Source organism: Mycotypha africana (genome assembly GCF_025528875.1).
Source record: "Mycotypha africana strain NRRL 2978 chromosome Unknown BDF20scaffold_1, whole genome shotgun sequence".
Taxonomy (NCBI): Eukaryota; Fungi; Mucoromycota; class Mucoromycetes; order Mucorales; family Mycotyphaceae; genus Mycotypha; species Mycotypha africana.
Window position 1 is genome coordinate 460,200 of NW_026515725.1, and position 16,954 is coordinate 477,153.

The following is a 16,954-nucleotide window of genomic DNA, read 5'->3' on the forward strand; positions in this document are numbered from 1 at the left end:
CCCATTTCTAAGAACAATATTTCTATACACTTTGATCTTAACTGTATACAATTTTTGTTTAGATAAAGAACTCAATTGATATAAAATAGATAATGTTTTTCTGAAATGATGGATAGGTTTTAGTGTCATGGAACATTTAAAAGTGGAACAAGCAACGCGTATTTAGTATTCAAAAAGAAAGACTCTGATTTCCCTTTAATTAAAATAACAATAGCTGGTACAAATGTAATATTCATTGTGCCTTAAGTATGATGGTACTGTGGGTGGATCCTCTTCTGTTGACAATAAATCCTATTTTTATTCGTTTTGTAAATCTGATTTGAGGCCTGCTTGTTTATGTGCGTTTATTGAGGTGGAGGTGGAGGATGTTGATACATTCCGGGTGGTGGTGGAGGAGCACCTCTACCGCCGGGAGGGAAACCTTGAGGAGGCTATAACCATAAGAGAATGACAAACATTCCATTAGCAATGCGCTATATGGTGATTTTGAAACAGAAGGTGATCTATTTAACTTACCATGCCAGGACGGAATCCTGGTGGAGGCATGCCAGGAGGAGGTCTGAAGCCTGGTGGAGGCATACCAGGAGCTGGACGGAAGCCTGGTGGAGGCATACCTTGTGGGGGCATAGGAGGACGTCCATAGGCGACGGGAGCGCCTTGATATCCAGGTCGAGGTTGCATCATCTATCGAGCAAAAATGAAAGAATATTATTTTAATCTTTCAACCACTTTCTTTTTTTCTTTTACTTAATTAGAGTGCGTTCAATAATAAACACTTACACCAGGTGCAGGACCACCGATACCACGTACTGGACCAGAAAGACCTGCCATAGGAGCACCCATGGGTGGGGGAGCAGCAGGCAAGCCACGGCCCATTGGTCTACCAATACCTGTACCAGCTGCTAAGCCAGGGCCTCTTGATCGAATATCATCATTGTTTGGTGGTGGAGGACCATCTATGCTCATACTGACAATTGTTTCGCCTCTAAGAATGACAAGACCTAATGTTCTCTTTTGTTCTAAATTGGCTGCTGAAGTGTCTTTGGCCTTTTTGTTGATTTTACGGAATTCCTCACAATCGGCTAACACGAGATTCATGTGTTTATCAAATGCCAACATTTGACCTGTCAATATACGAGAATCACTTAAAGTAATTCGAAGTCTGTAATTGACGATATTCGCCATTTTTGAACTTTTCGAAGCCTATATCCATTTGAAAAAGATATGGCAGCAGGGTTAGACACGTCAAAAGTTCGACTTTTCATACTTTTTTGTTCATCATCGAAGATTAAGATACCATTTTTGCTGATTCTTTTCTATTACTGTTCTGCTTTTTCTAATTGATATGTTCTGTCTCTCACTTTTGTTTTCGAAACCACAAACTTTTACAATTAGTTTAGATACACAAAAAGAATAAAGGAAAAGAAGAAATAGAATATACAAAGCAGAACTGACAAATGGAAAAAGAGGGAAAAATAGTTAAGTCAAATTTCTGCATTTTGAGAATCCTCGATGAAATGCGTGAGGTAAAATTCCAGAGGTCAACCTTTCCACACCATTGTCCAGTCCAGCCCACAGGTGGCTTATTCCGGCATCAATAATTAATTTCATTGGGTTGTTTCGGGCGGCCATGCATTTCTCGTTTGTGTGTGGTGGTGCCTTATTCCCAGATTGACCCCAGTTTTTTTCAATTAGGGAAATATGTGTGTGGGCGATAGATAACCTTCTATTCAAAAAATTGAACACTTGACATTACTTCCAACAGTTTCAACTAGTTGTCATCAGTAATAACTATGCGTGTATATAATCTTTGTTCTCAAGTATCCAATGCATTCAGATCGGGATCTCGATTTGTCGCTGTCCCTGACACCAAGATTAACCTGGGCCTTACTAACGTGCTTTATAGACAAGGTTTCCTGACTTCTATTGCACGAGGTAGTCATGAAGGGCCCGATACCGAATATACTCCTACCACAGATCAAAATAGAGCCACAAGACGCCTTTGGCTCGACTTGAAGTATAAAAATAATGTGCCAGCTATGAAGAGTTTTACAGTCGTCAGCAAACCATCCCGAAAATTACACTTCAAAGTGAATGAATTGAAAGATATTGCTCAAGGTAGAAGAGTTGGTCCTGTGACACCACTACAACCTGGTGAAATTGGTATTGTTAATACAAGCATGGGCGTTTTGGAACTGAATGAAGCTTGTGAGAAACGTGTTGGTGGTGAATTTCTTTGTCGTGTCAGGACATAGAAGTGATGAAACAAAATTTCAGTGACATAATAGTTTACAACATCTTGAACCTTGACAGGCATTCCTGTATGGCTATTTTTTTATTTTTTTGAAGCAACAAGATTAAGCACAAATCTTTATAGACAGTAACTACAATTTAAAACCAAAAGTTTGCCCCAAAGAAATCGAATAAATCATTGTTAAAAAGCATCAGCTAACCGATTCAAAGGCATCATGACTATAAATACACTTCATACCTACTTTATGCAAATATCCCTTGGTCGGTTCTAGGTTCTAGCTGATTGTTCTCATTCAACTTATCAACCGGTATCAAAAAAAAGGAAGAAAAAACGCCCGAAGAAGAAAATATAGCAGAACTTAGCTTTGAATGAGTTATTTTTGCATTAGACACGTTAAGCGCCTTACCAGCAGTTCATAACAAGTTTAGAGACCAGTACTTATTGATTAGCAGCGTGCGAAAAAGCACCTTCTTTCAATTATGTACGACTATCAGACAATTGTAAGATATTGACATTTAAAGGTATTTACATCATATTATGTTATGTGTGAATATATTACGCATGTAGGTTGTCTTTTTGGAAGCAACCAGTTTACAGCCTCCTCGATATTTTCGGTACATCAAGCTTCCTGTGAATTTCGAAAAATATAAAAAAAGCTTATATAAGGAGGAGAGGACCCATTCTCCACACTGAATAATTTTTCTCTACAAGAAATCAGTATCTTTTGTATTTTAAAATGTCTCAACAATTCAATACCAACAAGAAGGCCTGTGTCATCACCAATGTTGACTCCCTTATCGGTTACTGTTTGGCTTATCGTTTCCTAGAAGCGATGGAAAACAAGGAACAAATTTTTGCTCCATCAGGCACAAATGTTGAATTACGTGTTCTCTGTCGTCAACGCCAAGGTTATGACTTGGAACGCCTCGAGAAGATGGGTGCTAAGATTATGGAAGTGAACTATACTGATGAAAAAAAGATGTGTGAAGTTATGCGTGATGTTTGTCATGTCTTGATGGTTCCTGAAAGCTCTCGTGATAGCTTAAAGGAAGCTGAAACCTTGATGAAAGCTGCTAAGAGTCAGCATGTTGATCATTTTGCAATGATTTCTGCGTAAGTAGAGTTAATATAGTACGCTTTGAGGAGCTTCAAGGGATTTTGACGGCTTATTTCTTTACTGAACATGTCTACGATTTTTAGAATTGGTGTTGACCGTATCCACTCTGGAGAAATATCTGAACAGAACGCTGGCGAATTCCGTTATCTTCAAGAACTCTGCAAGATGGAAAAGAAACTCAAGGACGAATTTCATGAAGAAAAGCACTGCATTGTTCGCATTCCTTTACTCAACCAATATTTCTATTTTATGGCCCCCAAGATTGAAAGTGAAAATGTTATTCCTCTTCCTGTAAAGAAGGATAAGAAATGGAGCACTGTTGATCTGAACGATGTTGTTGAGGCTATTTACTGTTTGGCTAAAAAGAAATCCGAACATAGCCAGCAAGGTGGAGCTACTCATCATAAGCAGACTTACAACTTCACTTGTCTTCAAGTGCACAACACAGAGGAAATCGTCAAGCAAATTGGTGAAGGTTTAGACCGCAAGGATTTACGCCTCAAAGAAATTTCAGAGAACGAGATGAAGCAATGGCTCCAACAAATGAAGCAACATAAAAACTTCAACCAACGTCCTAATGAACGTAACGATTTCCGTAAAGGTCGTGATGGATTCGGCTCTTTTCCCTTGGGCAAGTTCTTGCATGAAGAAAAGATTGAAATGATAATGGAGTATTGGAGATTCGTCAACGGTGGTAAGGCTGATATCCAATCTGATGATCTTGAAAAGGTTTTGAACCGCAAGCCCCACACTCTCAAGGAGTACTTCCAGGTTAACCGTGAACAGTTCAAACGCTTAAAGTAAATTGATGCGTAGTAATTCCATTCAGAATTCTCTTTTGATTGAAAATATAGTCTTGTTCAGACCATACTCGTTTGTGAGTTAGTAAATAAAGAGCCTCTTTATTAGTTCAAAGTTGTTTTGCCTTTGTCGCCTTCTATCCATCTCTTTCGATTTTTCTGTATTAAGCTTGGAGTTTCTTCTGTCTTTCTAAAACTATGAAAGTGAAAGGTTACACTGATTTATTTTTTCAGTTAGAATGATCCATCAAGGAAAAGTGATCGTTTTCTGATCGATGTGCTTGCCTGTCTTTATCAAACTGCTTCATGACAAAATACTTTATAGTATCAGGTCATTCGTCACAAGCATATGTAAAGCATTTCGGCTTCTTCTAAAGACTAGTTCTATTTGACTAAAGCTTTGAAGATGAGGACAGTATTCAATACTACTGAAGTAACAACGCTTCTATGCTCAGTCTGTAAGGCGTCTTGGGTTGTCTTTTTTGTCTTTGGGCGGTTGTTCGCTGTTGTAAAGTTAATTTAAACAGCAGCTTGTTCCTTCTCCAATTGAATTTGAGAAGAGACTTTTGCTGCTTAAAAGTTTGACGAGAAAAGAAACTTTGTTTACTTTATTAAGAAATAATTTATGACGACATTTGGGCGTACACAGGTCTGGATTTTTTCCACAACCCATAATTTAACCTTGGCTTCTTGCCGTCACAGAAAGAAAAGAGGCTAGGTAAAAAAGGAACCTCTGCTGTTGCTTTTTTCTTTTCCTTTTTGTTTTTATCGATTTCAAACCTATTTAAAAGGTTTGGTATTTGTTTGATACCTTACTCTATCCTAGGTTTGTTAAATAATTTCGTATCTTTCTTGAATAGATATTATCATATTATAATTGTTGCAATTTCTTTTTTCTATTTGTATATGTGTATTTATTGTGGAGTCTAAAAAAAGTAAAAATAATTATTTCCAGAGATAATATCATACAGCACAAAATATGAGTTTAACATACGAATCACCAACTCGAGCTAATGGGCAAAACGATGCGTACTTTACCCCTATGAATACGCCCAATATTATGAACAATGCACAGGTCAATAATACAAATGCAACACCTGCAACTGCAACGTCTGCAAACGAACCAATTTTAAATAACAGTGGCAATAACAATTATAATAATACAGTAGGCAGTGGTAATTCTTCAGTCAATACACCGTATTTCACCGCACCTTTAAACCCTGCCCTTCATCAAGAGTTCTTGAATGCTATACATGCTCGCCATGCTAGTCAACCCACTGTACTTACAAGTCCACCTATTTCCTCACCCAATGCCAATCCTGTACATACTCCACCATTGGCTAGCAGTAGTGGTGGGCCTGGCGGTTTCAACTTAACTTTAAGCGTTCTGGCCAATGGAAGACAGAACTCTCCCTCTACAATTGACGAACAACAGCATCTGCAACAACAGCGTCAACGTCTACAACAAGCACAAGCACTATCTTCCTCTATTCTCTTACCTATTGATCCACAAGAATTAAATCAGATGTTAAATAGATATAACGATGCTTCTTCACTAACGACCACACTACTCGTATTGGATGTACGCTCTTTTGTTCAGTATTCACATTCTAGAATTCGAGGATCGATCAACGTGTCTATACCTAACACCATTTTGAAAAGACCTACATTCACGTTGGATAAAGTGTATGAAGCTATTGTTTTGGATAATGCTCGTGAAAGATTAAGGTCCTGGAACGCAACTGAGTATATAGTATTTTATGATCAACAGTCGCAAATTCTGCTCGAAAATAGTGCAGCTGCTTATCTCGGTAATAAATTGACGCGTGCAGGATTCAATGGACAGTTATTCTATCTAAAAGGTAAAGAAATAGGCACAGCTTTCTTTCGAACAGAAATGAGTAGCTTGTTCTTAACTAGTCCTGCTATTTCTCGTTCTCTTTTCGTACTTATTTAGGCGGCTTCGATACATTCTCAACAATGTTCAAAGAAAGTTGCGAATCAAATGCTACCTCCTTTTCTAATGGCAACGGTACTGCTAGCGCTACTAGTCATTTTGGTCCACCCACTATTGGCGGCGACAGTTTCTCATTGAAGTTACCCGCTTCTAATGGCACTCGACCTAAACTACGTCTCAATAATATGCCTTTGGCTCCTACATTAGGGCCATTCACAGCACCTATGCCACAATTTGAAAATCAAGCTTTCAATCCGTTCTTTTCAAATATCCGTCAAAATATGGAGTTATCACATGGCCCCATTCGCGAAAGATTTCCTGTTCGATTACCGCCCAAGTGTTACATAGTTGAAAATTCGGACCGTTATGTTCAGATCACCAAAGATATAGTACCGCGTCGCTTTTCTTCAATAGCAGAAGAAAAAGAGGGTGGAAGTCGCGCGGAGAAGCATGACGGCATGGACGACAAGGACCTAATCTTGTTTAAACCTCCAAAATGGCTGTTTTCTATCATAGGTGAAGAAGGTACACAACTTTTAGCTCAAACTTATGAGGTAAGCTGTTTGTAAGACAAGATTTCTCAGATGAGATGAAATCTTTGCATTACAGTTCAAACTCTATTCTGACTATGTATATCCTTCTTTGATCAAAACTCTACGATCCGTAGCGGTTGGAAAGAACTGAACAAAGAAGACTGCAGAATATTATGCATTTCCATTCTAAGCATACAGATAACCCTGCTGAATATCCGTTTAGCATTGTAGCAGGCTTAGAGATGGGTGCCTTGAATCGATATACGAATATCTGGCCTTTTGGTAGGTTGACTTTTAAGGTTACTTCCGCTCAACGAATTGCTAATCGGGAACTTATTCTATTTTCTTCTTTTTATGTTATATTAATATTTTTTTCGAGCAGAATATACACGAGTTAAAATACGTAAACCAAACAACGGCTCATCTGATTATATTAATGCCAGCTATGTCCAGTATATTGATACTGATGACTGTGTTAGTGATGCAAGACCGGAACTAATCAATACCCAAGCCGTCAATATCATGAAAAAACATGCCGGCAATCAAGATAGCCCACAGCAGCAGCCTTATAGTCGATATATCTCCACGCAGGGGCCGTTACCGACTACATTCAATGACTTTTGGCAAGTGGTTTGGGAACAAAATTCCCGTGTATTGGTCATGCTAACAAAGGAAGAAGAAATGAACAAGGTATATATAGCTCCAAAACTGTAATAAGCATAGGCAGTCGTACTCATAAAAATTACCTTCTGGCACGGTGACAGATCAAATGCCATCGGTATTGGCCATCTCAAATAGATGTCCCTACACAGTATGGAAACCTCACCATAACATTAGTCAAGGAAAATTCATATCAAGTACAGCGATTAGATACGGATGATCACATCAACGAGGACGATGTCGTAATAGTTCGACATCTAACTATTTCCAAGGGCGAGGATAATAGAGAAATCACACATCTACAATACACAGGATGGATGGATTTTGGAGTGCCCGACAACCCATTGGGTACACTTCAGCTCATTCAAATGGCCGATAAAGTTCAAGCAGATTACTCCCATGAGATACAACCAAGATCCATTGGACCAATGATAGTCCATTGCTCGGCTGGTTGTGGTAGATCAGGAGCCTTCTGTGCGATAGATACCGTGATATATCGTCTATCAACTACTGCTTATAAGGAGTCAGTTGATGATACTACAGACATCCTATTACAAACCATCTCAAGGTTCAGAGAACAAAGATTGAGTATGGTGCAAACCTTAAGACAGTTTGTATTTTGTTATGAAGCTATTTGGTGGTGGATTCTTGGTTATGGTTCACATAACGACAGAAGAAGAATAGTATCGTCGTCATCACCTCAACCACAACAGCAAGAGCCTCTCAAAGAAGCCACAGAAAATATGGATACCTCGCTATGATTAGCTTGTTTTGCCCACAGCTGATGATTTAATCTGATAATTTACCCAATTTACGAACATCGTAAATCTGTTTTTTTCTAATATGCCAACCTTTACAACAACAAAATAGGTTAATAGTGAACCATTATTACTTTTCTTTGTCATTAACATAATTAAAATCGCTTCACTAGTCTGTTTGTATCTGTTAACGATGAAATCTTTACCTTTGCTCTGTTGGACTGAAGTATTATGTCAGCTGTTTTTATCGTAACTTCTGTCAATAAGCTCCCAATGAAGAGGTTTGTGTTAACATGCCATCTTGAAGGTTAAGAGATGCTCTCCGGACTCCTACCATTTTTCATTTTTCATTTTTTTTCTGATCCTTGGGAAATTGCCGCGATTATGCTGGACACTCCAAATGCAGGAGTGCTTTACAGCAGGAAAACATAAACATGCACCCTATGCATCGATATGCAAGGTATAATAACAATAGAGAAAATACTAGTCTTTTCCCATTCTTGGTAGCCATTGACTTAAAATTACACCTTTTAACTTTTGCACTATGCCTTTGACAGATACTTTTTCAAAGGTGCTAATTTTTATTTCAAGGGCTGCTAAAATCTGGGAAAAAACTAGTAATGCTCTTCTTGTATATATATATATATTAGTGTGTACAATTGTTAAAACGTAGACGAAATGTTCGTAATTCAACTCGCTTTTCATAAACAGCGATGATGTTAAAGGTAATAGAGCTATATGATTTAGTAATTGGAAATAATAAAGTATATCTACAATAGCAGTTTTTGCATGTTGTACTCTATGTTTGATTGAAGCAAATTTCAGAGAGTTTACTGCTGATGTTTGAGTAAATATATCAAACATTTTTAATACTGGGACGTGTCCTCAAATAAAACCCGTGGCTTCAATGGCCATTCGTAAAACTTTCTAGACACTTCATCAATTTGTTGTGCTGTCATAGAGCCTACTAAGATATCCGGATCAAATGATATTCTACCCAACAATATTTCAGCTCCTGGTCCTAGCGTTCTTTAAAACATTATTAGTATTTCCGTAGCATACCAAATACCACATTTCTTTCATGCTTTGTTGTTCTGATAATCTACCTAATAACACGTCGTAATGGGTGTCTCTGCATAACAAACAAGTGCTTCAACACATATTCAAAAGTATCCCATTCAGCTATAAAGAAAGTAGTTATGTCAGTGCAATCGTCGGTTTGAATGACATTTTCCAACATTCATACATTTAATCTGACTTTCAGCGGTGGGTATAATATGGACCAATCTATATTCGCCCTATTATGTAGTACGCATATGTAAGTCAATATTAGCCTTTCTTTCCTCCAATTTCTGACATGTATCTTTTCACTTTGAATGACTAACATTAGGATACATTTCTTCTACTTCTGGTACATAAATGCTTTTCACTTCAGCGCAAGCTTCGGCAACAACGCTCATCTTACAACGACCGTTACTGCCTGGTGGTGCAGCGAGTTTCTGTGCGAAATAAAATTCAGCTACTTCAATTTGATACCCATCCTTTTCGGCATCTATTGTAGAAACTTACTTTGTATAGTACGTCTGTCATCCAGAATGCCATTTGAATACGCCCTAATGTATGCATAGCCATTTTATTGGTAATGCAGCCTGTAAATTGTGCTAGCAGCCGCTCTCCATTAGTGGTCTTAGGTAAAGTGCCAGTAAAGAATAATTCAGAATGAACTGTCAATGATAAACGAAGAGTGAAGCATTATTGAATTATTCGGTCTAAATTTAATGGTATCCCACCAAAATGAGATCTATTCTTTCAGCTCTCTTACCCTGTGACCAATCTTTGTTTTCTAACGATCCGATATATTTTGTATCATCCTTTAAACAGTTGTATGTATCCCATGTATAGCCGTCTTTTTTAACAACCTCTATTTTGCCATCAGATAAAGCACTTAATCCCTGGATTGGAATTAGAAAACGTATAATAATTAAACTGTCAGATCGTTCCCTCAGTCGGGGTATAATATATTAACTTTGCTTCCTCGAGCATCATCCAACTACCTCCATCCAGTTCAAATAAGCATTTTGTGGTTCTAATGCAATTATTCGTTTGAATCCATTATTTCTCAATGCTGTAGTCCATGCTCCCAAACCTACGTTTTCGTATGCCAACCCTTGTTAGATGTTCCTCTATCTCGTCAAAGATTACTCCGTTCTTCCATTTCTCATTTCTTCCTTACCAGGGTTTATTTCCACTGCTGTCATATTCTCAACTTTTTTTAGATTTAGCGCTTTAAAACCTTTTTCTAAGATTTGAAATATTGTGAGCTTGTGTCTTGAAGGCTCAACGTAACAGCTTTAACGAGCGTTTTTGTGGGGTTTTCTACTCTACCTGCTGCCTCTAAACTGCCAACTGTTACCCTAGGCGCAATTGAGTTACGATATCGAAAGTGCTTTGTCCACTCCTTTAAAGTGGGAAGCTTATTACTGTAGTTCAGGAGTTTGACTTTGCTCATTTTTAAATTGTAGTTGTCCCTTTCTCGAAATTTCTGTCAAAAGAAAATGGCAATCAACAAGGTGTTTTCAAAAGCTGTCAAAATAAGTAAAAAAATTGTAAGCCAGATCATTCAATTTTTTTTTTGAATTAATTACAGACAAAATGGTCTCCAGATTTCTGTCTTGGAAGATCCGGTAAAGCATAATGCAGAAGCTCAACTTTTCAATCTTACAGTTTGGGCTTTCATATATCTGCCCTCTTTAGTTATAATGATTCACCTATGTGATGATGTAGCCATGTCTCCGGATTCACAGAACCTGCTGCGACCATTGTCAAAATTTTGATTTGAAAATGTACCGAAATAAATAAGATTCGACTCGTAACATCATGTGAAGATAGGTCCTCTCCTTCTTTTTTAGTTCCCTTCAATTTTATTATATATATAGTCAAGATTTCTTAGACTTTCTACGTTTTTCTTGCAATTTTTATGCTTTTTGTAAATTAGGCTTGAATCTTTTCTTTTTTCAATGAGGATTGGCATGCATAGAACATTGGCTAGAAGGTGAGCTTCCTTCGAACTGATACTGTCAATACTGTCGATGGTGATGAAAAAAACCCTTTATTCAAAATATGAAAACGAGCAATAAAAGCCAATGGCGCCTCCTTTTTAATTCTGTTGATGTCGTCATCGGAGTCTGCAGTCGATTTAACGTCAGGCACGTGATTGACTGATTTGATATCTCTAATGAGAATTTCCGTTTTATCCAAAATAGAATATAAACTATATAAAAAAAAGAACTGACTAAAGATAGAGATAAGATAATTATAAAGTAAAGATGAAATGCTTTATATACTATAACGGTATAGATTCAAATGATCCGCAAGAAGAACGATTACTAATAAGGAAATAGCCCTTACTAAATTTGTAATGTTAAGTAGCTGCACGTGATCCCAACCGGCCATGTCTGCTAAATCCGAGTCGGAAAACAAAAGTTGTGTCTTGTGCAATTTAGCACTCCACTTTTTTTATCAGGCGATCGTTGCCCAAGTGGCCAAATGGATAAGGCATCGGTCTCCTAAACCGAAGATTGCGGGTTCGAGTCCCGCTTTGGGTATCTTTTTTGTCTGAATGTGGTTTTTCTTATTGTTGAAGCACTTGTGTCGTATCACGACGTACACAAATGGATAAGCCTTTGTATTAATGTTATTGTATAAAACCCAATAACACATACTTAAGAATAGGATCAACGTTTTTTCTTACTTGAAAAATAAAGATAAAAGCTATCTTACTAAACACAACATTTGTTACAAGCGGGACGCTTGCAAATTTACATACTGTATTAGCTGATGGAAAGTACTTGAAGTTTTGTCATGATTTGCAGAGCAGCAGTAACCTTGTGAATAGTCAGAAAATGGCGAGACTTCCAGCAGCAACACGTTTTTCTACAAATTATGTATTGTGTATTGGATATATTCATAGAGTGACAGAAACAAACTGTATCTTCCTTAGAAGTGTCCCCTACATTTGATGTATACACAGACATGATTTTTTTAAAGTATTTACCCCTTATTCAAGCATGAATTTCCTGTCTGTTATGCTTTTGACCAACAGCATAATGGAATACATACAGAACCCTTGTTTCCTATTCCCGAAAGTGTCATCATCTCTAGTCACCAAGAGTAACAGACTTTTAAAGTTTTCAGAATCATGCATAGACATCTGCTTCATAATGTAATTACGATAATTATCAAATGTAGTCATTATTTATTGAATTAATTGTGAAAGAAGTAGACTCATATCTACAAAATATATGAACATAAGAACTTTTTCTTTATTTTGATTTAGCTAACTAGACAGAAATTCACTGACAGACTGATCATCAAAACTAGCGATGTTGCCCAAGGAAATACTAAAGGATATAGCACATTCTATTCAATATTAAATTCAAGTTAAGGTAGTGTCTTTTTTATGTTTTAATTAATAAAGCGTCTGTTGTAGTAAATATCCCCAAAGATTTATTAAGCAAATGGTCCTCTTGTTTACCTTCGCAATTCCTAGATACCGATCTATTTTTGAGTAGTTTTTTTTTTTTAAAAAAAAAAAGGTTATGATAAAGCAGGTATCCTATTAATTGTTTTACATAAGTTAGAACCTCCTGTTGATTGCCCGGCAACAGAATCAAATTACATTGATCAAAATCTTTTTTCACTCTACTACACTATAATGATAATTCTTAAGAGCCTCAACCATTACTAGCCTAAAATGGCAGACGATATTAACATGACACCTTTTTCTCTGGTTCTGTTTCTTTTCTTACGCTATCCATTCCACAAAAACTGCTTTTTGTTTAAAAATGCCTATTCATTTACGATTAACAAATTTATTACAATGGTTCACATTGCCATGTATACTATCTGTATCTAGCAGAAATCTATTGAATGGATGCCGGCTCCTCTATATCACAAAAACCAAAGCATAATCATATTGCCCTGTAAATTACGCTTTTGTTTTTTTTACTTTTTCTTTCTAGCCTAAACGTTATAGTTTGTAAGGAAACATGTACATTCATCTAGTAATATTATGCTTATCACAGATATTGGAATGAAATACAGTCTCAAAATCGCACATTCTTTATAATAGGTCTCAATAAAATATAACTGTCGTATGTATTGACATAAACATGAATTAATAAGACAGGATAAAAAAAAAAAATATGACAAATTGGTTATCGGGGGAGAAATGAATAAGCTAAAACGGTTAGAAAGAACATGTTCTCAACTACCAAGCGGTAAGATTTTTCAAGGGTATAAAATTAGATATTATGTTACTTATAGATAGATTGTTTCTTTTACTTTTCGTTGCGGTGGAGATGGGAAGTCATAGATATCCTTAGTGACAATAGAAAGCTTTTCAGGTTTTTTTTGCTTGAGTTGCATTGGTGCAATATCCAGACTACGAACTACCTGCTTATACTCAGCTGTACGAACAAATTTGGGAATGGAATCCGTTGCCATAAGCTTGCAAATTTGTTCATTCACTCTTTCGAGCCAATTCAATATTGTCATAAGATTAGCATAAGTGGCATGTGCCAACATAACCACTTTTGGCTTTGTTGAGTTACCCAATGAGTAAGTGTGAACGATAGATGCCATGTACGATATCTCTTCTGTCATTTGTTCTCTCGTGTTATGGTCAATGTTTAATTCATGCGCAGCTCCTGGTTTTAAATAGGCATTCCAAAGAGTATATGCATCTTCTAAAAGTAAGCGTTGACTATTTGATGTCATATTGGTCTTTTGTCGTTGGTAATTTCTGCGAAGGTTATCATGATCAATCCAAAAGTTGAGATTTTCGACACAAAAGTTATTGGCAAGAAAGTCTTTAAAAATAGATCTTAATTGTGAGTTTCTGAGAATTGATTGAAGTCTACATGAGTTACCCTCTTTTATTGAACAGATATCAGATGTAGATGTAGCAGGAGTGGTAGGAGTTAGTGGTGGAGTACTTATATTCGAATGTATTCTGATGCTGTCCGAAGGAGTGCTTGGTGTTGATGACTCAACACTATTTGACATTGTATCAATATCAAAATAGTCAGACGAAAAATCACGGGCATATGCAGGAACGCTCGGCGTAACTGTTGTTGTTGCATAGCCATTAGGTGTAATGTCCGATAAAGATGCTGAAGCCCAAGAAAAATGGTTTGTGTCATAATTTTCAACGCCTAACTTTGGATTTCCATTGATGGAGGCAAACAGTTGGTGGTGTGGTTCGCTGTAAATTTCTTCTGAAGTCAACGAGACTGTCGAAAGCCTCGTTTCAAGTGTTGCAATGCTGTTAAACTGACCTTCAACTTTTTGCTGGAATTCATTATATCTCTTACGAGCATAGTCCATTACAACATTAATACCTTCCCTAGTCATGTTGAGTAGTATTGACTTTGAAGACTCAACATAACCAAGTTCTTTATCTTTTTTGTTGTAGAAATCAACCCAACCCATATTGAGAAAATCTGTCAACAAACCTTCCACTTCGTCGGTTGATGCAAAGGTACAATTTTCGATCAACCATGTACAACATAAGAAAGATGTAAATATAGCTCGCATTCTGAATCGATTATACGTTAGGTTCAAGTTCTGTAACAGAGCTTTGTGTTGTTGAAATATGACCTTATTATTTTGATGAGGTTGTTTCAAACCTGTACCGACTAGTAAATCATTGGGCAACGTTGTAGCATCCGGAAAATAATCAAAAAACTGTGGCTGACGAGAAGATCTAGTGCTTAGTGGAGAGGATGTGGAGTCGGAATCATGTGAATAAACAGAGTGTGTATCATCTAAGCCATTATCCTGAAGGGAGCGTGTGTGTGATTGATGATAACCCGCAATTTTGTTTGACTCGCTTTGTCTGTTTTGGCGTAGTGGTAAACTTGCAATCATCATAACAAAAAGTGATGAAATATGCTTTCTCTTGCAGCTGATACGATCGTTCTCAGATAAACGTTCTACTTGAATGAGGAACATCAACTGGGATGTGACATTCACCACGCTAATAAATTGCTCCCAATCGATACCATTCTTCAGACAGAAGTCTTGAAGAATGCATAAGCCTTTGGAAGTAAGTCTCCAGATACCTTTATCTTTGTAGGTACGATTTGTTGGGTCAAAAGAACTTTCCATCAGTCGAGTCCAAATGAATTGCTGGATTAGGGCTTTTGCCATGTCTCTATTCATATTGAACGTAGTGGTTGTGATTCTTGTAATATTACGCGACTGAGCTCCTTGATCGTCGGTTGATTTGTTAAATTGAAGAGAGCTTAAACGCTCTAAGGCGTCTTCTGACGTGAAAGAGTTTGTATAAGTACGGAACATATATCGATGTGTACTAAAGTTCAACTGAGTTATTAATGCGGAAAATAGATCATGGATATCCTATATGCAAGCAATTGGCCGTTAATGAAACCGAAAGAGCACAATAAAGCTTCAAAGAAAAAATATACCTTGACAGAAGGTCGCCCATCAATAGTGAACTTTAATACAGAAGTGTATGCTTGTGGAGGAATCGGAGAATAGCCCATTTTTTAACGATAGCTTATGCAGCAAAGAAATAATGAAATGATTAATGCTGTTATAACAGATTCAAAGTACAAAAAGGGTACAAAAGACGCCCGAAAATTCGTTTATGCTTGCTATTCGAAGGCCACATATTTATATCATTGCGATTTACCGAACTGATGTAGTATGGTAAAAATTCAAAAAAAAGGAGATGAGGAGAAAGTATCAGATTTGCGTATCAGTCCTTAGAAAGGAGTTGTGGGAAAACGTAAATAAATACCTCGTATCATAAGTTTAACAGATCCAAAACTGGGTTATATGCCTTTCACAATCCCATTGCTTCAAAAACTATTTATGGTACTTTTTTTTTTTTTCTTTGTTGATGTGTTTTTTTCCCTGCGTGTCGCAAAATGATTGTCAATCCAAGATACAACGTCATATGAAAATTTCGCGCACATGCTTAGAAATGAGGCGGGTGGCACCATAATATGTATTGTAGCTTTATGTGATTCTAGCTGATTTTATTATGCTCCTTTTTCTTCTTCAGCTTTTCTTAAAAAGGCTTTTCCAAGAGATGACTGTTTATCACTTAGAAAGCAACTTTTGGCACGTAGCTGTTAATTTCGCATTTTTATTTACTCCATAAAATTTTGCCCCTATTTCGATTAAATCCCATACTGTTCAGAAATGGAGCTGTCAAATTTACACTTATGATGCTCTATTGGAGTACGTAATACGGAGCTATTACAGCGAATGGTAATAGGCAAGGAAACTAACTAGTATACCTGATACATCTTGCATTTTATTCACAGAACATGGGCAAATCAAAGATTTATAGGAGAGGATCCATTTTAATTTTACGGTTATTCAATTAGCATAGTAGCTAGTAATTGTTTGCTATCGGACAAACTTAATCACTAAAGATATCGATCTACTGAAAACTCTTGTATTGCTTGAAAATGTCGTTTCATCTTACGTGCTTCTCCTCAAAGTTGAATAACAGCACCAAATGAGCATTTGAGTGTTGAATGCTGAAGTAAACTCTTCGAAGGCAGTGAGTACAAAAAGCAATGCTCTATAGTAAAAGCAAGATTTAAAAGAGAAAGGCCCGGAGCTTTACTCTTTATTTAAGGGTAGGGGCAAGTTTTCACAGGAAAGAGATAGAACCCAAAAAGACAAGTTAGGTCCTAGAAAAAGATACAGCCCTAATTAACTGGCTAATACCAGGCCTGAATTGAACAAAAAAAGGGAAAAAACCCTGATATAAGCAAAAGAAATACCCTAATACAAAATGCAGGTTTGTCGTGAAAATGATCGCCGAGTCTACAAA

General features: G+C 36.9%; 6 protein-coding genes and 1 non-coding gene across 7 annotated transcripts; 4 read left to right on the forward strand and 3 right to left on the reverse strand.

Annotated features, from left to right (window-relative positions):
- On the reverse strand, nt 1–1,476 carry BDF20DRAFT_841773 (uncharacterized protein). Its single transcript, XM_053079461.1, has 4 exons — nt 1,298–1,476; nt 781–1,203; nt 517–684; nt 1–431 (listed from the first exon to the last, which is right to left on the reverse strand). The coding sequence occupies exons 1-4, from the start codon at nt 1,298–1,300 to the stop codon at nt 345–347; spliced, it is 681 nt and encodes a 226-aa protein (XP_052940196.1). The 5' UTR covers nt 1,301–1,476; the 3' UTR covers nt 1–344.
- BDF20DRAFT_831028 (30S ribosomal protein S8) lies at nt 1,458–2,255 on the forward strand (the record flags this gene model as incomplete). The annotated part of the gene is made up of 3 exons (XM_053078411.1): nt 1,458–1,526; nt 1,766–1,799; nt 1,822–2,255. The coding sequence occupies 3 exons, from the start codon at nt 1,458–1,460 to the stop codon at nt 2,253–2,255; spliced, it is 537 nt and encodes a 178-aa protein (XP_052940197.1).
- An 831-nt stretch (nt 2,256–3,086) lies between these two features.
- On the forward strand, nt 3,087–4,175 carry BDF20DRAFT_811432 (uncharacterized protein; the record flags this gene model as incomplete). Its single annotated transcript, XM_053076689.1, has 2 exons — nt 3,087–3,367; nt 3,455–4,175. 2 exons carry the CDS (start codon nt 3,087–3,089, stop codon nt 4,173–4,175), a joined length of 1,002 nt encoding a protein of 333 aa, XP_052940198.1.
- A 975-nt stretch (nt 4,176–5,150) lies between these two features.
- On the forward strand, nt 5,151–8,082 carry BDF20DRAFT_908770 (protein-tyrosine phosphatase-like protein; the record flags this gene model as incomplete). The annotated part of the gene is made up of 5 exons (XM_053083516.1): nt 5,151–6,033; nt 6,129–6,682; nt 6,796–6,943; nt 7,041–7,351; nt 7,426–8,082. 5 exons carry the CDS (start codon nt 5,151–5,153, stop codon nt 8,080–8,082), a joined length of 2,553 nt encoding a protein of 850 aa, XP_052940199.1.
- A 1,099-nt stretch (nt 8,083–9,181) lies between these two features.
- On the reverse strand, nt 9,182–10,588 carry BDF20DRAFT_812917 (ribosomal RNA adenine methyltransferase KsgA/Erm; the record flags this gene model as incomplete). Its single annotated transcript, XM_053076838.1, has 8 exons — nt 9,182–9,261; nt 9,338–9,377; nt 9,465–9,578; nt 9,649–9,803; nt 9,902–10,031; nt 10,134–10,225; nt 10,313–10,378; nt 10,465–10,588. 8 exons carry the CDS (start codon nt 10,586–10,588, stop codon nt 9,182–9,184), a joined length of 801 nt encoding a protein of 266 aa, XP_052940200.1.
- Nucleotides 10,589–11,611: 1,023 nt separating this feature from the next.
- BDF20DRAFT_t2 lies at nt 11,612–11,684 on the forward strand. The gene has a single exon. It is a non-coding gene; the product is annotated as a tRNA-Arg (tRNA).
- Nucleotides 11,685–13,398: 1,714 nt separating this feature from the next.
- Nucleotides 13,399–15,647, reverse strand: BDF20DRAFT_918716 (regulator of G protein signaling domain-containing protein; the record flags this gene model as incomplete). Its single annotated transcript, XM_053084650.1, has 3 exons — nt 13,399–14,113; nt 14,327–15,501; nt 15,570–15,647. 3 exons carry the CDS (start codon nt 15,645–15,647, stop codon nt 13,399–13,401), a joined length of 1,968 nt encoding a protein of 655 aa, XP_052940201.1.
- Between the last annotated feature and the right edge of the window lie 1,307 nt (nt 15,648–16,954).